Here is a 20,879-nt window from a genome sequence, read left to right as displayed (position 1 = left end):
CATAACTTGCCAGTAAAAGTTCAGATTTTATAAATAAAACTTTGAGAATTACGAGCGGTGACTGAGTTTACAACGGGATACACTGCGTCGTTTGGATTCAACGTTGACGATTGTGAACAGCGCGCTCTAACGGCTGGCGGCCGTGTGGTTGTTTGCTAATGGGAAATTAAAGATGGAACCGCTTTTCCTACCGCCGCTTCACAGGCAGAGACACCAGTTTGTTGTCGACTTTGTCAAACAACACAAACCCCAAAAGGTAACAATGTGTGTATTTGCAACAATAACTTAAATGTTTAATTAAGTGTTGCTGTGAATTCTACTTAAATGCCTATACCTAAGTTTTGCGGTACCAGTGGAAGCTAACGAAAGCTAAATTGGTACAATACCAATGGCAGGGTTTTTTGAATATTCACCGTGACCGCTGTATTTCGGTTGAAAATGTCGCGTCCTGTAGACTTTTTTCTCGGTTGAATGATAAAATAAATTAATCAATAATTTTCAATAAATAAATAATGTATTCTGCGCTCAGGTGGTAGACCTGGGGTGTGGTCAGTGTGAACTGCTGAAAAAGCTGAAGTGGTTTCACCGTGAAATTGACCTTCTGGTTGGAGTGGACGTTAATGGCACCCGAGTCAAGAAAAAAATGTAGGTTTGTATTTGAATAAGAAGAAAAGTTGTAACTTTTATTTTATTGTAACTTCATTCGTTACAGTTGGCTCCTTACCGAATTATTCTCCGAATTATATGTGTTTTGTTTAGTCTAGACTTTTTTACGAAACAGATATTAGTTAAAAAATTTATATATCTTTAGACTACAATTATATTCTTTATATAATATTTTTATTAAATTGTAATGTAATATATTACAATGTTATCAATAAAGTGTATTGTTTTAGTTTATTCGCCAGCATTCGGAGTTTACTAACAATCCCTTTCCAAAAGATTCTTAGGTGTACTGTAATTGGTCTTTTTTAAAATTTATTTTTATATTCAGTAGTTCCACATTTTTTACATTTTTACAACATTACATTTTACAACATTTTTTAACTTTATTTTCTTAGTCGAATAACTAATGAATGATTTTGTTTGCACTAGTTTAAATGAATCAAATTAGTCATATTATTTCATCTACCGCTTATTCCTTTGTTTCCCAGGTATTTCATCAAAGAATTAAAAAATAAAAATACAGGGGAAAAAATCCCCATAATGGGATAAATCCAAGTAAGTTAATTTTAGTTTTAGAACAAAAATTGGGGAAAAGAAGTCAGAACCCAGGACTCTCCGCTTTCTGCCTTCGACGCCCTAAATATATATTATTTTATTTATCCATAATATGTGTTTAATATCAGACTTTTTCTACAGGTATTGATGTGTAATGTGTGTATTTGTAATATAAGCATGCCTATTTGAAGTTAAAAAAAACATGTTTCTTAAGAGGTGAATTCCTCTTTCTTCTTTTAGGCATGGATTAGCTCCGATGCCAGCTGACTACCTTCAGCCCATTGATGACCAGCTCAGCATTGAGCTGTACCAAGGCTCAGTGACACAGAGAGATGCCCGGCTCAGAGGGTTTGATCTGGTCACCAGTATAGAGCTGTAAGTGGTTGTTGATCGAACCAATGGAACCTTGTCCTAAACTTAGACATAATCTTTCCTGTGTTTCAGTCCAGGCCTGTAAGAGTAAAACACAGTCTGGCTCCTCTTTTTTTTGTTCTTTTTTTCTTTATTTACATTTCTTTATTTTTTTTAATTTAGTCATATCACTTTCCATGTAATCTCATGTTTATTCACTATGATTCCTTCCTGGTGTTCTGCAGCATTGAGCACCTCACTCCTGATGATGTGCAGTGTTTCTCTGAGGTGGTTTTTGGTTTCATGAACCCAGCGGCTGTCATTATCAGCACACCAAACTCTGAATTCAACCCACTTCTCCCTGGACTGTCAGGGTTTCGGCACAGTGATCACAAATTTGAGTGGACCAGAGCTGAGTTCCAATCATGGTATAAAACAGTGATTCTAACATTTTTGGGCGGAGGGTTATAGAATTATCTATTACTTACTAACTTCTTTTTTAAAATCAACATCTCTCCTAAGGGCTCTTGAGGTGTGTTTGAGGTTTGGTTTTGAGGTGGAGTTCACAGGCGTTGGCACTGCACCATCAGGGCTTGAGAGCGTCGGCTTCTGCTCTCAGATTGGTGTATTTCACAACCTTAAAGGAAGAAGTGGTCACAACTTTTATTGTGACGATGCAGAGGATGAATTTCCATACACACTGGTAAGCAGATCTGTGACGCACAACATGGCAACTAGATTTACAAAAATAAAAAGACAGCAATATTTAATGCACTCTTTTTCTTCGCCCTTTTGATTCTGTATTTCTTTTCAGATGTACAGTGTGAAATATCCAAGCATGAGAGATAACAACATCCTGCGCAGGGTCCTGGTCGGCGAGGTTCTATGTTGGACACAGAGACTGAGGAGCAGATGGGAGTCGGACAAAAGCTTTGAGAGGGACAAAGATTGTACATGGAATGAGGGCGAGAGAGGAGGAAATGATTGTCTTTCAGTGCAGCATGAGGAGGCGAGAGAAGAGCAGACAGGTGAGAATCAGATGGTTAAAACTTTCCTGTGTTGTTTATTTGATGTTTTATTCATGTTATTTATTTAATATTGTTTTCTCTCTCTTTGTGCTTTTGTTGTCTTCACTAATTAAATGTTTAAACAAACTTTCAGAGTTAGATACAATAAATTATTTTTAACATAAAATACAGTTTTGGCTAATATTATTCAATCTCTTCAGTGTGTGGAGCACAGGTGGCAGAGCCAGAGTTTGGCTTCAGTAGAGATTTGTTCAGAGATCAGAGGTTTGTCCAACAAAGTGACCTTTTGTGTCAGAAACATTCCACTCTGTTGTATCTGTGTCACTTCATGAGACTTTTTTTCTGTGCCAGTGGGTTTTTGTCTGTGCCTCTGAACCTGTTGTGGTCTCACTGCCCCAAAGTTGGTGCCTTGAGTGGAACTCTGGAGAATCTCAGGCATCTGCTGAGTGATGAGCCCAGTGTCAAATTTAGCCAGGATGGCGATGCTGTGCTTATACAGCTCCAGGAAGAAGGTACTGTTGTCTTTAAACTCTTTCACATCAGTTTAACACACATGTATGACATGTAAGAGTGTGGTGTCAGAGATACTGTATGTTAAAGATGTCAGCAGTATGTAATGTTGTTCTCATGGAACTTAAGAAAATATCAATACACTGAATATCATATTTTGTTTCACAATATCTTATCAATATTCTACAGCACTGTCTCAGCTTTTTTAATTAACAGTTAACATTTGTGGCGTTGGTTCATTTTATTTTGCTTTTATTTCTTCTCTAATTTTCTTCTCTAATTTTAGTAACCTGATGTCAACCATGCAACAGCATTGTGTGTTACTCCGCTGCCAATTAAATTGTTAAAAAATATATAATAATAATATATTGTTTTGCCTATAGTATCGCAGTATATTGTATTGTTTCCTGCTCATGTATCATATCGCCAGATTCTTGCCAATACACAGCCCTACTTTTTCATTTGTATTTTAAGAATCTGAGGAAAAAGGGGAGGAAGAGCATGATGACCTAGAAGACAGCAGATATGCTGAGGTCAGAGAGCACTGCGGCACTCCTGAGCAAGGGCAAGACTGGGAAACAAATGTTTGATTAGGAGGTTGCAACTTGGTGTCCAAGACAAGTAGGTCACTCGTTAACTTAAGAAGCTGGCATCATTCTGAAATGTTGTTTTGACTGTTAAAAAAGTGAGGTTTCACAGCACTGTGCACAGGCATTAGGCGGGTAATTACGTTAACTATATAACATTTTTTAGGTCTGTTTCATTTCAAATGTTTGAAGCAAATGCAGAACCAGAAGCTGTTTATTTCTGTAGTTTTGAGTTTTTGTTTGCGTTTGAGCTTCATAAATAAAAGTTATGTTCAGGATAATGTGGTAAAACTCAGCTCTACTTGTTTTTCTGTTGCAGTCTGTTCCATATCAACTGCTCTAGTGTATTATGTAGTGTGGTAGGTTAAGAACACAAGCGGGCTTTAGAAGAGTTTAATTCAGTGCAAGGTACACATTTGAAGCATCCGGTCCACTTGTTAAGGAAGCAAATGTTTGGTCAAAAAATACCAAAATCTGTGACAGGAACCACTGGACAGTGTTAGGACAGCGCAGAACGTCACGCTACAGGAAAATACATTTTACAGTTTTATACATAACAACAGCTTCACAGAAGAGAAGAAGCAACCATGTTTGTAACAACATGTTAGGTACCAAGATGAATATACCTGTGTCACACAGGTTGAACTGATTTATAGAGACAGAAATAGCCATAGTAGCACTAAACACCATCTATGTAGTGGGAATGTCATTTCTTTAAACAAAACATGTTGGCAAATATATGGCACAATATCAGCAATTTAAGAGAAAAGAAAACACAAAAAGACAATGATATCCTTAATGTGTGACTTTTAGCACATGGAACCTATTAGCATGCTCAAAAAACACAGAAGAATAAACATACAATCACTTGATGAAGACACAGATTTTACAGTTATACACTCACATTTGGACAGACAGACATTCAACAGCAAATAATGATAACAGTATGATTTCCCATATGCTACCTGTATGAAAAAAAAAATTGAACAGATGGCACAGTAACACAGTAGGGAAAATGTAAATTGTTAACCTCGGCACTGCTAAGAGAATTATGCATTTCATCAAAATCATGCAGACTTTTAAAACCTTAAAAAATCAACACTGACATCTTAAAACACTAATGGAGCATTGTTCAGACATGTGTGAAGTCTATGTTAAGGACGGAGTAGTTACTCTCTGCTGCGGTTTCACATCACCTAATTCATGGTATACCGGTTATGCAAAGATCTCTCAGTTAACAACATCTCAACTTTTGTGTCTTTAATGTAGCGCCAATTTTGCAAGCATTGCATACTCTGTGTACCACTATTTGTACGAGGGCTCCCTCTAGTGGTACGCAGGGGAATCTTCATTTCAATTGAGGAACTAATGGATCCTTCTATCTGGTTTGTAGTTGTACTACAATAGAGACATTAGAGGAGTTTGAGTTTTGATTGAAACAGTGACTGGTAATGTGTGGTTCTGTAAAAGGATGATTGGCAGCTAAGAACAAGTAAGAGCAGAGACACCTGCAAATAGGAAAATAGAAACTTTTCCCATTTTTCTCCTAAAAAGTAACAACAAAGCGCTTTTTTACCATAGAGATCACCCGTGGTCACTTAAAACAACAAGGTACCTAGTGTAAGTCAATACTGATTTTTTTTTTTAACCAATTGCTACAAACACTCCATACACAGAGTCAACATTCACACATTTTAGAGGTCTCACACCAAATACCTGTAGTAAAATAATCTAACTTTTCACCATCAATTGCAGCTTATAGGCCAATATTTTATATAAAGACCTATGACTACAGGAATGTAATAAATGGATGACAGACTCCTATTTAATGGAGATCTTTCACACATTGATAGAATAACAGTACTAACAGTAATCTTTTTCATATATATTCATAAGACGTAAGGTTTGATGCTGCCTGCTTCTGCCTGTAAAGTTAAAACTGGAAAATACTGACATAGCTGCTGTGAGCACTAGGGGGCACTGTTGTAATGTGAAACACTCGCCGAACGGTCAGGCGCTGCAGTAATTAAAGTTGATATGACTGAGCATTTGAAGCGTTTAATTCTGCTGTTGACTTCACTATAAGTTTACGGCTCTGAGGAACATATACCATATTTGATGTGAAAACTTGTGAGCACTGTTCCAGCAACTCACCAACATACAGCTGCATCTTCTGCTTATCTTTCAAAGGCCACATCATGTGTTATCACATACTGTTTGTATGCTTTTAAACATTTACTAAAATATGTTTATATCTGCATTGCCAAGAATTACATATATGAACTAAAGACGGGGATTTCACTGTTTTAGGGTGGTTGAAGCACATATTCACCATTATCACAATAACATTGACTGCAAATCATTTTGGTCAGAATAAATGTAACAAAGTTGTTGATAATGTTCTTTGTCTGTAAATAATGCAATTTCCAGTTCTTGGCTGTAAGCAGCAGGAGTTTGTTACTGGCAGGCTGCAGCTTTTTAACGTTTGATCACCACCTGCTCGTACGCCCCTGCACCGACCCTATTGACACAAGACAGGATGAACTTAGAAATCACAGTAATACAAATGACATTGACAAAGGAGAACATTTTGTCTTTGGAAAAGAATATGTGTCTTTAGTGAATCTGTCACTGAGGTAGTATGTAAAAAACATTTGAATATTGCACAGTATTGCATGAAAGGCTCAAACACTAATTGCCGACATGCAGTTCCTCTGAATCACCACAGGGAGAGTACCTTTACAAACGTTCCCAAAATTGTCAGGGCCAGTGAGTGGTGATAATTTAGGAAAATATTGAAGATCCGGATATAAGGCATCATTATTATCATCTTTATTACAAGTCAGCGGGATATCAGATTATAAGTAAGAATTTCATTCAGAATTATATTTTGTTTTTTCAGCCAGCAACGCTTTTGCTGTACCATAACATAGTGTTTTATTATTATGACTCTTTGACTCTGATCACTACTCTTACTGTTGATGTTCTCACCTGGTGGGAAGATGGTGGCTTCCGAGGGCCGTACTTCCTCCAGGCCCCACGAACAGACGAAGGCCCTCCTCTGAAAAATAAGCATTTTCAGTAACTCTAAGTGAATAATGATGGCAACACCATCCTTCTCTGTAAATCTTTGTTATGAGGAGCAGCCAGTTGCTAGGCAATCTATAAATAATCCTGTATTGACAGCGGGATTCTTTTTCTAGCTTTGAAGGAGATGACATCACAGAGACAGAAAAGGCCACATTCCCTAAAGTACAAAGATGTGTGGGCTCCAGAAATCTGTTAAATACCGCGTAACACAATGGGTAAAAGGGTAAAAGCGTCAAGAGACGGCAGTATGAATATAAATATATAAATAAACAATGCCTTCTGTTTTTGTGTTTTTAGTTTTACTTTTTATATAGAAACTCTTATAGTCAACACTTCTGCCTGTTACATATTTTAAAGAAGGGAAAGGAAAGTGAACTACTTGTCATTGTGAAACTGCACACAACCAAATGTGACCTTGGCTTTAAAGTGGGCAGCTCTAAGTGCCCGGTGAGCAGTGTGTGGGGACGGTGCCATGATGCTCAGTGCACCTCAGTGGTAACTTGGCAGCTGGTGGACTCGAACCTGAAGCGTTCCGGACCCAAATCAGCTTCCTTAATCACTAAGCCACCACTGCCCATACTTGTACACACCTTAGTCTGTTTGTTCAAATACCTTCAGCACTGGAGTCCAGAAGGCTGGGTGTGAAGTCCTGACTCTGAAGGATCTTTTCTACCACGTCGTCTGCATCCACTCGTGTGTCGTCCATTCTCTTTAGCTGCGACTCCATAGAGTCTTGTTTTACTGGATGTCTGATAAGGATAATACAGGAGAATCACTGTGAGTCCTTGTAATAGCTTCAAAAGCAAACAAACATTACTTGAATCTCCCATCTGATTTGTTAGCAGTGTCCAATGGATATTTCAGAGGGAAACATTTATTTAATCAATTTTAGGATATAGCATTATTCATTATAAAACATTTGGTAAAAGTCAGACCCAGAGTATAACTCTCAGATGCAGTGTACTTTATGAATGTTATGAACATAAAGCTCACATTTGCATGTTAATTACCAAAATAACAAAGTCCCAGGGACGAGATGAACATCTGGTCGGAACCCCTTATGACATCAGTCGGGATGCATTAGCCCCAGATTTTATGAAGAAAAAAAAAATCACTAAAAGCTCCCTGTTGCTCCTCTGCTCATTCGGTTAGAATGTTTTTTTATTTAATTTTACTTCGGTTAGATGACCAGTATGACAATATCAAGAGGCAGTTAGTTTTTGTGAATCTATTTATTACTATCAGCTCTTTCACTTGCCAACGACTCACCTGTTAAGTCGTTCACAGGACGATGCACTTCGTACTGGTGTCCCGTGTGGGTTGGTGGTGGTGGTTGGGGCCGGGTGTTCAGGCAGTGCAGGACAGAGTCTGGACTCTCTTTCTTTGTCCTCACTGGGTTCTGGGATGCTGCCTATGCCTGTGGAGGCACTGCCTATTGAATGGTTTCTGCGATGGCTGAACTCTGCCATGCTGTGAATGACTCGTGCTGTAGCCTGGGAAAAAAGAAAAATAATGATTGGCCCAATTTCGAAAGATAAACTTATCTTCTACCTGGAACTGGAAAAATCCAGAACATATCCTTAGTCAAAAAATATTTATTAAAACAGATATGTATTTTTTTTAAAATTTATTTTAGTTTACGCCCTCCATTTACAGAAAGTCAACTTTCTACATTTCTATATTTGTCTCTATTTGGTCTGAACTGTAAAAATGTTTCAACAACATGGTGAGTGTCTGTGTCAAGTTAAGGACATTTTTTCATTACTTTTGCAAAAACATCACACACACAACATACAAATACACTCATATAGATGAACATGTTGGGAAATAGCTTTTTGACGTTAAAAGGAAAAGATACTTTAGATCAGCTCTTTATACAGCTATTCACTTCCTGGGATCTTTTATTACAGACATTCAATCTGTCTGTAATGGGAAATGGAGCTGCGGCTCTGAACTGCTGAGGTGCGGCGGCACAAGGAAATCATTTTATCTTATATTTTAATTTTCCTCATTTGATTAGTTTCTCAGTTTTGAATTACACAGACTTCCTTCAGTAAGAGCAAGTGTTAGGCGTTAGCAATGATTTTTTTCACCAGACTGGCCGGTAAAATATTATCTGACATACTTATCGGTGTAATAGCAGTAAAATTCAGACGTGTGACGATTCTACCTGAAAGTTTAGACTGTTGGCTGGCGTAGCTGGATGTCCGGGAGTGACCGCAGCCTCCGAACTCATCGGGAACAACCGGGCACTTGCCTTCCCGGCTTTCTGTCAGATGACAGGAGACAAAGACAACAGCAGGGATGAAGGGCCAGTAACAGTTTGTTGTAATGTGTAAACACAGAGTAAATTGTCACTTTTCTCTTTGTAATTTTTCAGAGCAGTAAAAAAAAAAAAGAACAAATAGATAAAATTTCTTTCGATAATTTTAAAAGAAAGATTTTTACTCTACATTAGCCACAAATCTGAAGTAGTATTTTCACCAAAAAACAGCACATACACAAAACACGTGCTACACAAAACCATTGCGACTCGTAACGGGAAGATTGTCTTCAGCAGAAAAAAATGCAAACACACACAACTATAAATGTACTATTTTTAACCATGGAAGAGCCCACAGGGTCGGAGCAGATTGCAGCTAATCTAGAAGACGGCAAATTTAAATTATACATGAAAGAGTTGCTCTTCACTCTGAAGCATCCGGCTGTGGATTTGCTCACATATGGACACACACAAAGAGGAGGGGTGTGCATGTGTGTGAAACACAAGAGACCCACGTGTAATAAAATGGAACAGCTGCAGGATGAGTATTTGCACAAGAGTGGTTCAGTGAAACAGGAGCGCGTGTTAAGGATGAGAGTAATGAAGAGATGCTCAAACTGGTACAGTACAGAATTATATACTAGAATGTCAGGGCAGTGGTGGCTTAGTGGTTAAGGTTCGAGTCCACCAACTGCCAAGTTACCACTGAGGTGCTCTGAGTATGGCACCGTCCCCACACACTGCTCCCCGGGCGCTTAAAGCTGCCCACTGTTCACTTTGGTGATGGGTTAAAAGCAAAGGTCACATTTGGTTATGTGCAGTGGTGTGCTGTTTCACAATGACAAATAGTTCACTTTCACTTTCCTTATGTATATATATTTTTGTCTGGTGGGGTGACCCAAAAAGGTTGGGAGACACCAGGGTGTCGAGGACCTGATAAATACTGCATAATAAATAAGACTCATCCTGCCATCATCTTCTTGGTAAGAAATTAAGAACTAATGCATCAACTGATTGTAATTATTTGAGCATAAGTCACTGCTGATATTACTGTCTTATGTGTGTTGTCACTGCTAAGTTGCTGTTTGTTGCCACTCAAGCTCCACGACCCAACTCTGTTTATTTACAGCAACCACCACAAAGTACAAATCAGAGGAAGGTATTTGAGACACTTGAACTTTGAGTTGACTCTTTTGTAAATCTTGTTTGTTGTCAGTTCATAGCCACCATAAAATATAACTTAAGTGCATGGTCTAACAGAGGTTCAGCATAGAAATGTCAGAGGCTAATGGTTCAGTACCAAGTCTCTGTGAATGTTCAGAGACGCAGATGGCATGACTAAGCAGAACAGAGGAGTGTAATGTGGCAATGTGGCGTGGTCAGTCTTACCAGAAGAGCCTTTCTGTGAGTCTCCTCCTCTCCTCTCCTCCAGCAGACTCTCTCCATCACTCTGGATCCCTATCACAGTGGCTGTAGAGGGAGGACTGAGGACAAATGTCAAATGAAGGCGCTGTTTTAATTTCATTGTGTAAATGAATTTTAAAGTAACACAGAGCAGAAGTTCAGTGATCAAGACCTAAAGAAATCTCAATTGCAAATCATCACACTTCATCTCTGTTACCTCATGGTAGTCTGGGAACTTACGTTTTAAAGCAGGGATCTCCTGACATAAGCTGTGTACTGATGACGACCTAGAACAGGAAGGTGATATCTTCAGCTTTGTGGTTTACTTGCACTACTTTCTATATTACCACAGAAATATTCAAACCCTTAAAAAAAGTAAGAAATACATGACGTCCTCGTGCTTATGAGCTAAACCAAAAAAAATCATTCATGCTACAAGAAAAAGAATCTGTAAAATCTCGGTGCTATAGAGGCTTGATCACAGCCCCAGTGTTACCTTGAGAATAGAGTTGTCCTGACGGGTATTTTTGGTATCATAGCCTTCCAGCAGACATCTGCGGGTCGTGTTTCCTGAACCAGCAAACTCTGCTAAATTCAGATCAGCAAAACCGAGCTGGAGGAGAAGAAATGACAAGGTGGTGAGCCTTCTCTTCTCTTTTAGGAGACAGATCCATCAGACAGTCGAGAATGAGTCAAATTCTGGATATAAACGACACGGCGGCACACATCACACCCGCTAATAAGACTAGGTTTAAAATGTTGTTATGTAAGCTCAGGTCGTTCTAACAGTTAATGACAGAAACTCTGCAAAAGTGTCAGAGTCAGAACACATGACATACTGTGCTAACCTTGAGGCAATGAGGGCCATCTGTTTGCTACGGGCTTTCTACATCAATATGGATGATTACTGTAAATGTAGGTGACCTGAAGGTGGTGTCGAAGTATGGGGGTGGGGTAGCAGGAGTATGTGATCAGTTTACCTTTGCATATGCCTTTCCACCCTTCAACTCCTGCAGGGGAAGAGCAGAAATGTTAGTCTGATCACTGTCTGACTGTTTTGATAAGAACGACACAATGATTACAGTACTGTTCTGACTTGTCTGGCTCTTGGTTGGAATTATATCCAGCACAACAGCAGTGCTGCTATATTTTGTACAAGTTTTGTAGCGGGTGAGGATGTACCTTCCTGACCGATACCCGACACACACACGGGTCCAGCACGCCCGTCCCTGCGTTGGCGCTCATCTTGCAGGGGAAAGAGAACAGCTTCCTCCATCGAACACAGTTGGCCTGCACCGGTTCACTGTGAGAGGAAATCACAAACACTCCTTTCAGCAACAGCTAAGGTCACACTGTCATGGATTTTGCTGAGCGAGAAAAAAAAAAAGAGTCTGTATCAGATTATGCTTCCGGAATAACCAGATAGAAATAGATGCAAAGAACGGACGGATGGATGGATTTCACTTCTTATGTGGCTCAACGGTTAGGGCGTGGCACAGGGCAACCTACTCATCTGAAATGACCTTTTTTTCTTGATGTTCACATTTGGCATAATGTTTACGTTGTACGTTAATTTTAACATATTCAAATTTCTACCTTCATGTGTTTATTTTTGTGTTTTGAAATATACACCTATGGTATTCTACATACTGTTAAGAAAAGATTTTTCTGTCAAATAACTAGAATCTTCAACATTTTGCACGTGAAGACAAAATTCAAACCAAGACAAAGATAAGTCTCGACTGCACCACGACTCGAATCGGTGTCTTGCAGTCAGGCACCTGTACTAACCACTGTTTACACCGAGTTAATAAAACCTATCAATTTCAGTCCTGTTTAACCAGCTGACTCCCAGAACTTGTGAGCACAACAGTTTTGGTAAAGGGTGCGGTTCGAATCTGCTAAAAGTCGACTGTCTCGGCAGCCTGGACTTAAAGTGATGCTGACATGTAGCCCATTATCAGTGAAAGGAGAAGATGGAGTGAGAGAGGAAGACCGCGCGCGTGGGCAGCATCAAGATATCCCAGATGGCCCCTTTCTCCCTGGCGTCTTCTCTGCTCCCTCCCACCTAAACAACTCCCTTCTGTTAGAGATGCTCACGCTCTTTAATTGCCTGTTATTGGGTTGGATTTTATTCATGCTGAGCTCACGGCATCACTAAATATTACAGTTCAACTGGAGGGAGGAGGCAGGAAGTTTAAAGTTCTGAAATGTTCAATTGGGTTCTAGAAAAAAGTTCCAATAAGTGATGGTCACTTTGAGTATTGCTAACTTAAACTTGCAGTGTGTAAGGTTCATTATTAAGATGGGTAAAGACTAAACACTGTGTTTTGGTCACAGTTTTCTAATGTTTGAAAATCGTTACTTCATACAATTGACCAAAAATAGAGGGATAACCCAATGTGTATTTCACTCATTTCAATCACCACCAGTGATGCTAAAGACAAACACAGAGAAACCAAGTGGTAGGTCAGGATAAAAATGTGGCAGATGAAGGCATCTTCAGTAAAGAGACTGAACTCTAATCTAGCAGGACGATGTGTTCTTTCACAGATCCAACCTCAGGTTAAACAATATAGTTGAAACCAAATTATTTAGGAGGGTTTTTTTGGCCAAGATAGCGATGGCCACATTGGAAACCAAATCTATTTGACATGAAATCAATGCACTTCGTTTCTTCTGTCCAGTTGCAATAAAACTAGCAAGTCTGAATAGACGCCAACATTTGTTACACGGAAGCCTGGGCTGAAACAATGACACAGACCTGATGAAAACCAACACCAAAGGAAAAGAGAGGCTCATAAAACCACAGCCCACACTTCCCTTTTATTCACAGTGGGGATAACCAACAGGAGTGTCCAACAAATCAAAATGCTCCAGGAAATTTAAATCAACAACTCTAAAGCAGCTCTCTAAAGCTCTTAAGCGCCCTATAGCAGACTGGGTTCATTATTTTGGTCTTAGGCTGGAGATAACAGAAGATGCTAAACATGTTGGGGAGAACTTTTAGCTTCTGTTTTTGGGGTATGAGGTTCCGCTGACAGCCAGTAGGCTGAAAGCTATTATTTATTGCATATAATTTTTCTTTGCTCGTCAAATCATGAATGGCAGAACAATTAAATACTCTTCTGCTAGGTGGCAGCAGATGGCTATGAAAACTAAAATAAAGCAAAGATAATCAGAGATAATTTGATCTTTGTGTCTTTCTTCAATTCCTGCCAGTATATCAGCGTTGTCTTCAACTTAACAGGCCAAGATTTTAGTCAGTTATGAGGTCATTTAAACTAGAAGATTATTATATTTCATTACATGTACATTTTGTGAGATTTTTGTTTGATGCTTACATTTAAGATTTATCATCTTTAACATTTCAAACTACAGTCTTAATTTTGAAAGACTTTCTGTTGGGATTTATTGAGTCCTACAGGGGACTATTTCTAATTTGTACATGAAGTCTAGGTGTGGCTAGGCTGGTCTTTCTAATCTATCTCGACAAACACTGGTACAGAGTAAGATAAAGACTGATGTACCAATCACATGTACCAAATTATGTTTGAAAGTTTAGGTTTATTCTTGTACACAGTATTTAAATTCTACATCCAACTAACACCAAACCAGCCCACCAGTCAAATTTTGAACCTCATTCTGGCCCGTGAGCCATCCCTTGCCCATCCCTGGTCTTACCCAGTGCAGAAAGAAAAGTAAATAAAGTAAAGTAAATAATTTAATTCATGAACATCAACATTTACTGTGTACAGCTCCATTATATTAGCAAATACCTAAAAGTATTAGGAGCTGAAAAAGTAATTATAAATGAAGGGAAAATCGATTGAGGTTTTTATCATCACAATGCAACCCAGTTAATCATTGTCAAAATGTTTGGTGTTTATGGAGCAATCAATTAATAGTCGATTAATCTCCAGAGCAGCAGCTGTATGGGATGCACAGCAAATAATTCACACCAGAGGGCTCGTCTGTAAAAGAACCTAAACGTAAAGAAAACGACTGATTCAAAGTACAGAAACGTTTTCTCCATCGGAAGCTGACATGCAGTTAAAGGTGACGACGTCGATAAAAGCCTTGTGTTAGAGGTAACATTGAATACAAGCAACAATGACAAGTGAGACGGACGTGACTGACGTTAGCTGGTTTACACTGCCTTGACGTTATTACACACCATTGTCTACAGCTACTGGACTGACCTATCAGAGAACAATATCAGCGTTTTTGTCTGATTTAATCGACTAGATTCAATCCAAACATCTTCCTCACCGAGAAGACTCCTCAGTAAAGCCGCCGTCCAGCAGCCTGACTTTACAGAAGAGCACACCGTTGACGAAAGGCACCGACGAGAGCTCATCCAGCTCGAAATCCACCTTAAATTTGAATTTCTTTTTTTTCATCATCATTAAATCCATACACGGACTTAGTATTGGGGAGAAGGAGCTCCGCTCTCCGCCGCCGCTCTCATCACAGCCGTTACCGTGTAGTGGATCCAGGAACGGAGCAGTGATGTTTAGTGTTTTGTTGTGGGAGGATGGTGAGGCGACAATAGTCAAGTACGGAGGCGACGAGCGAGCGTGACGTCCTTTCTGGATTTTCAAAATAAATGCATTGTTCGTCAAACGTGAAAAAGCCACAAAAGTCACGATACTGTTTACATACGTGTAGATGTTTTGTTTTCGTGACATTAGTTTTAATTATTATTGTGAAATAGTGGTTTTCAAGGCCACCTGTCATTTCTATGGTATCAATGCCTCTTGGCATCACTTATACTACTACTGGCACAACTACTCTGATTTACAGTATATTAGTGGTAGTACTTTAGCGCCAGCCAGGAAGATATTCAGGCATTTAACATAATAATAGCACTAAAAGGAAAAAAGGAAAAAAAAGTCAAAAATATACCAAATAATAATCGAAATGGTCTAAGGTACCATTTCCCCATTTTGGGCAGTTTGAGTAATTATAGTTATGAAATTATGTCCAACATTTAAACCAGCCACCTTTTAACGATCTGCCCAATGCTGGAATTTGGGTGTCTTTTGAAAACAAACTACAGTCACAATGAGAGTGAAGGTATGTAGGAGGAACCTTGTTTTATTAATATCTGTAAATGGAGGCAACATCAGTAACACAACACAGGGTAACCACAAACTGTGGAATGTTAATCATAGAACTTGAAGTACGGGAAAGGTACAGATAAATAAATGCCTCTCAAGAGTCCTTGTTAGCTGTTTCTAGAATTGTCTTTTCAAATTTTCTTTTAACTACAAGTACAGTTGAATCACTCAGAAGGTATTGCATACATACAAACATATTGTATTACAATATTGACATACACCATGGATACGTACAGCAACTAAATTATGTGTAGTCAAAATTGCCAGTACAGTAGTTGAAAATGTGTGCGATATAAATCCCAAAACTGCAATTTTATTCCGAAGCACAAATGAGCGAAACGGATGCAGTTAGCGTCAACTGTTATTTTAAATGCACGTCAACGAAGCACGTCCTCTCCCTCTATCGCTACCTGGTGGTCAGCTGGCAGAACAGCAGCAGAGGAATGAGAGGAAAGTGAAACCAGATGTCGTGACCAGAGACACAAACTGTAGTTTTATGTACCGCTTCAAACGCCAAACTACTACATCTACCACTATTACTGATTACCACTGACTACTGCAACAACACCAACAATAATATAAATGATCATAACAATATTGATAATTAAGGTAGGAGTGCACATTCAAGGAATTTGACTCCGGTTTTATAATGATTTAGTGTAGTCTCCACCACAAGACAACTGGGAGTAGCAGTATTATTACTATTAATGTGTAAATAATATAGATAATATAATATGTAAAAATATATAGTACGTCAAGGCTAGAATTGTTATTAGTGCAGTTTTTTGTCAAATGTTAACCCCAACCCCCTCTCTCTTCGTCTCCTCTTCTTCTCTACAATAGTAACCCGGTTAATTAAAATTTTTGTGGATGTGCTTTGACCAGAGCAGCTGGTAGATTCCTGTGAGTATGAGTCACTGAGCTAAAACAGAATACTCAAATTACTTTTAAATTTACATACGGGAATTCCACTCTGGGGGCAGGTCATAGAGGATGTTGTATGTGTAATATTTGAATGAATGTTCTGTATATGAAAATAAAATGCCTCGTCCACCACCATGTGAATATATGTTATTAAAAACACGACTAAAAAAAGAAACAAACAAGGCCAATTGTCAATAACAAACAATTCGAAACGACCATAAATGTAAATACACGTCATGAAACGCAGTAACTGCAGTAGTTGTGTGTTATTGTAGTTGAAGGGTGTGTCCATGTGTGAGTGTTTGTGTGCGCAGCAAAGAGGAGGTCTCAGGCAAACTCTCTCCACCCTTCATCTCTTTCCTCCTACTATAATCGCTTTTTTTCTAGATCCCCAACAGACAAACAGGCACTTATGATCATTTTTCCTACTCGGGATTTACCAGCTTTTCTGCAAAAACCTCTCTTGTGATCGTCCGGATCTCATCTGAAGCCGCAGCAAACCAGAAGTGCCAACCTAAGGAACCAGCCTGTGTTTCTGTTACCACCGCAGTTTGGAGGCTTCGACGGAGCCCAGCCGTCGATTAATCATGTACCAAGTCGTACGAAAGCTGTTTTTCTCGGAGTGCCGTTGTGCAGCAGATGCATCCGGCTCCTACGAAGAGTTGTTCGCGAAACTGGACACCAACAGAGATGGGAAAGTGGACGTATCCGAGCTGAAGGCGGGCCTGGCTGCCATGGGCATCAAAACCGGGAAAGGAGCAGCCCAGGTGAGTGACGTATAAAATGGAACCGGTCTGTTGGTTGTCAAACTATGTTAACTAAGTAGGCCTCATGTCCAAAGATGTATATCCTTTAAAAAAAGCCTAAATGGAGACCGGAAGTGTACTTTTGGATTAGCCAATTGTTTGCATAAATGGAAGTCAATAACAAACAAAGTTATTTCATATTTCATATCTGGACTGCGCAATAATTAACGGACTACTTCTAGTATGACAGCCGTAAACATACTCCACCTAAAACGTGACGTTTTGTCTATTTGTCAATTTTCCTCTAAATGGCACTGAAACTTGCAACTTTGGCAATTGCACATTTTATATTAAGAGCCAAAATAAATAGTAAATTATCTTTAAAGGTGCAAATATATTTCATAATATTCTTTTTAGTTCTAATATTATTTCTAATATTAAAACTTTCTGACCATTGCTGTGAACGCGAGTGTGAGTGGTTGCTTGTTCCTAGAAACTGTCCAGGGTGAAACCACGCCCTCTACAGATGACTGCAGGAAGTGACTTCGGTTCCTTCAGTAGCTATAAGGAGGATTAATCTTTAAAAAAGTAGATGAATGAATCATTTTTAAAGTTGTTCTGGATAAAATGTACTTTAATAAAATAAACATAGAGGCGACTGGGACCCGTGTCTCAAATGATTTTGAAATTTATTTTGGTAGCTGATTCCACAAACCACTGCCTTTTGCAAAAGTCTATGTTACAGTCTTTCTGTTTCTTGTAAAGCTGTTATCCAAATACACCATCATATGAACCAGAACTGAGCAATCCTGGTGTAATGCAATCATTTTACACTGTGTGGAGTAAAGTGTCAACTGGATTTCTCAAACAATTTCAAAGTTCAGACAGTAGTTTGTAGGTGTGTTTGGCTCTGGGTGGAAGGTCCCACATCACTCTGCATTCCTCCATCTCATTAGTGGGTATGATACTGTGTCTTTAAGAAGGCTGTGGAGGTGGGAGGTGGGAGGAGGTCACTGCTGCAGGTGAGTGGGTTACAGTAGATAACAGCTATCTCTGATAAAGACGTTGTAAACGCGCAGACAGACTGGTGCAACTGTTCCTTGAAGGAAAATTTAGCATCTTGTCAATCTTGTCCATACTGTCTGAACTTTCACAGTGACTACACACACAACATGTGGCTGCTTCATGTACTGCAGAGAGACAGTTTAATTAACAGTCAAACGTCCTTCTTTAAAAAAAAGTAAAGAAAGAATAATAATAATAGTTATTATTAGTTAAAATTTGTTTTTATCAGCAATTTAAAAAAAAAATCAATTACTCACCATTTTCCATGACCCCATTTGAATTCCACAAAACCTCAAGGTTGAAACTCTGCACCAGCTAATGGCAGATTAGCAAGTTTTTGACCACACTGTATATTTTCATTCTCATTCAGAAAATAGTTTCTTCTGGAGACTCGGACAAGGACGAAGGACTTGACTTCAGCGAGTTCACCAAGTACCTGAAGGAACACGAGATGAAGTTACGACTGACCTTCAAGAGCTTGGACAAAAACAACGACGGTGTGCTGTTTAGTCACATTTACGTTTTCATCTTCTTTTTGTTTCTTCAGAGGTTCTGATTAAATTGATGTTTTTTTTCCCTTTTTTTATTTTTAAACAGGTCGAATAGACATCGGGGAGATAAAGCAGTCTTTGGCTGATCTGGGAATGGACATCAGCAAGGATGACGCAGAAAAGATTCTTAAAAGGTATTTCATCTGGACTACTATGGTGTTATTTTTGTTAATTTGTTTTATTTTTTGCTGTGGTTTGTTCATAGGAAGAATGAGTGTCCAGCAATTCAATAAAGTGTTAACTAACATTTACCCAGTTATCATCGTCAAAGTGTTGGTCCTGGTGGTTGCTACAATGTTTGTTGCGTATTTGTCGTAACCACATTTATAGCACAGGAACACAAAAGGAAGTAAAACCCTCAGAATAAGAAGTGATTTTCATGACACTGAAAATGACAATGAGTCAGACAGAGATTTTTCTTTTTTTTTTGCAAGCAGTGTGGTTTTTATTAGTGTGTCACTGCTGAGCTGAGGTGCAGGAAGGAAGGTGGCAACAAATGAGGGCAGATGACACACATGTATTTTTATACTCTAATTATTTCTTAGGGATATTTCTACATAGTAAAACATTTTTTTGTATATTTTGTTTATTTTTATTTTTTTTTATTTTAAGTAGCATGCAGTAGCATTTCATGTCCAACAACCAAACTGTCTTCTGATCTCGTGTCTTCTGATGAAATGAAAAAAATCAAAATCCATGCCATGACCTCCCCCTTGCAGTACCTCAATAGACCATCAGGGATCACAGGCACCCTGTTGAAGACCTTTTAGCCTGATCACTAAGAAATAATTAGAAATAATATTTCCTTTTCTCATCCAGTGCCATTTTTTTTACAGTATTGATGCGGACGGGACCATGACTGTGGACTGGAATGAATGGAGGGATCACTTCCTGTTTAATCCAGCCACTAACCTGCAGGAGATTATCCGCTATTGGAAGCACAGCACAGTACGTACCAGTGTGTGTGCGTGTGTCTGTGTGTGCATGTGATCTCAGAGGACACTTCGAGAAGGATCTCAATAAAAAAATATATATTTACACATAGTGAGGCACATAAAAGATAATTTGTTACATTTAATCCCTGAGATTATGTGTTTACGGTGTTGTTTGTGGGTCAGCTAATGTACATTTGGTGGACATCAAACCTCTGCAGCTCTCTGTCAAACACATTACACTGAATTTCCACAGAAGTTCTTAGAGAAACAGTGAGATAAGAGAGATTAAAATAGGTTTGCTTTTTCCTGCAACTATCTCATTGCATTTATTGTAAAAACAAAATAGATCTACCAAAAACCTTTCTATAGAATTACCAACAAACTGACATCAAATTCTACTTCCTGAGCAAAAAAATGTTTTTATCAAAAGTGACATTATCCTCTCTGAGTCTTTGTCAGCCCAAAACATTAATTGTAAATATAATTCTCTTGGCTGATCCTCCTTATAAACAGTGATAGTTAAATGACGTAGGACGGTTAATTCCCTCTCAGCTCCAGTCAATGGCCGGTGTGTGACGTTCAAAAGACTCCTTTCACTGGCACGTCTCTGAGGTTAAATACAGAGAGAGGCTAATTTCAGTCTGACCTGAGGAGGGATTATCTGGTCATTGGGATTGTGAGAGGTCATGAAACGACTGTAGAACAGGACAGGATCAGAGCCAGGAGGCTGAGATGAAGCGTCATTGAGAGTCAAGCAGAAGTTTAGGACGCATTTCCTCACCTCCGCATGTCTCACCCCGGGTTCTACTGGATCTGCAGACCCTCAGAATTAGGTTTCAGAGTTTGAGTCACGGCAGAATCAGACTCTAGTGAAATTCCAGGCAATATCCAAGGGTGACCATGGCCATGGCTGGGCTGCAGCATCAGCAGCAGAAACCCTGGGTTTTCCTGGACTATGAGGATGACGGTGGGATCTGTGAGGTGGAGGTGGACATGGTAGGTCGGTGGGTTTTGCGTAGCCTGGTTTTATAGGTTAGTGTAAATGTGTTGTTTTTTTGTTGGTAAACTTTGAGCACCAACA

At 39.0% G+C, this 20,879-nt stretch overlaps 3 protein-coding genes across 3 annotated transcripts in view; 2 read left to right on the top strand and 1 right to left on the bottom strand.

The window, feature by feature from the left end:
• Positions 1–75: 75 nt before the first annotated feature.
• henmt1 (HEN methyltransferase 1) lies at positions 76–4,448 on the top strand. Its single transcript, XM_008334601.3, has 9 exons — positions 76–256; positions 530–645; positions 1,462–1,596; positions 1,818–2,000; positions 2,095–2,275; positions 2,387–2,600; positions 2,801–2,864; positions 2,952–3,112; positions 3,585–4,448. Exons 1-9 carry the CDS (start codon positions 173–175, stop codon positions 3,698–3,700), a joined length of 1,254 nt encoding a protein of 417 aa, XP_008332823.1. The 5' UTR covers positions 76–172; the 3' UTR covers positions 3,701–4,448.
• Positions 4,077–15,021, bottom strand: LOC103396485 (protein FAM102B). Its single transcript, XM_008334591.3, is given in 12 exon segments — positions 4,077–6,218; positions 6,689–6,758; positions 7,400–7,536; positions 8,057–8,260; positions 8,262–8,280; positions 8,958–9,056; positions 10,440–10,534; positions 10,695–10,741; positions 10,951–11,067; positions 11,435–11,464; positions 11,637–11,757; positions 14,727–15,021. Coding segments are annotated over 12 exon segments (1,128 nt in total). The 5' UTR covers positions 14,873–15,021; the 3' UTR covers positions 4,077–6,175.
• Positions 15,022–16,624: 1,603 nt separating this feature from the next.
• slc25a24 (solute carrier family 25 member 24) overlaps positions 16,625–20,879 on the top strand; it is an 8,851-nt gene continuing 4,596 nt past the window's right edge. Inside the window, exons 1-4 of the mRNA XM_008334579.3 lie at positions 16,625–17,268; positions 18,683–18,809; positions 18,910–18,997; positions 19,700–19,811. Of these exons, the coding sequence (XP_008332801.1) occupies positions 17,089–17,268; positions 18,683–18,809; positions 18,910–18,997; positions 19,700–19,811 (507 nt within the window). The 5' untranslated portion in view covers positions 16,625–17,088. The remainder of the gene's footprint in view (positions 17,269–18,682; positions 18,810–18,909; positions 18,998–19,699; positions 19,812–20,879) is intronic.

This window comes from Cynoglossus semilaevis, chromosome 2, assembly GCF_000523025.1.
Source record: "Cynoglossus semilaevis isolate Cse_v1.0 chromosome 2, Cse_v1.0, whole genome shotgun sequence".
Classification (NCBI taxonomy): domain Eukaryota; kingdom Metazoa; phylum Chordata; class Actinopteri; order Pleuronectiformes; family Cynoglossidae; genus Cynoglossus; species Cynoglossus semilaevis.
Note: the sequence above shows the minus strand (reverse complement) of the source record. Positions and strands in the feature narration are given on the sequence as shown.

Excerpts from the sequence above, each read along its gene's own strand:
- henmt1 (XM_008334601.3), top strand. The coding sequence starts at position 173 with ATGGAACCGCTTTTCCTACCGCCGCTTCACAGGCAGAGACACCAGTTT. Across the intron at positions 257-529 it reads AACAACACAAACCCCAAAAG|GTGGTAGACCTGGGGTGTGG; the intron begins GTAACAATGTGT and ends TTCTGCGCTCAG. Across the intron at positions 2,865-2,951 it reads GATTTGTTCAGAGATCAGAG|TGGGTTTTTGTCTGTGCCTC; the intron begins GTTTGTCCAACA and ends TTTCTGTGCCAG.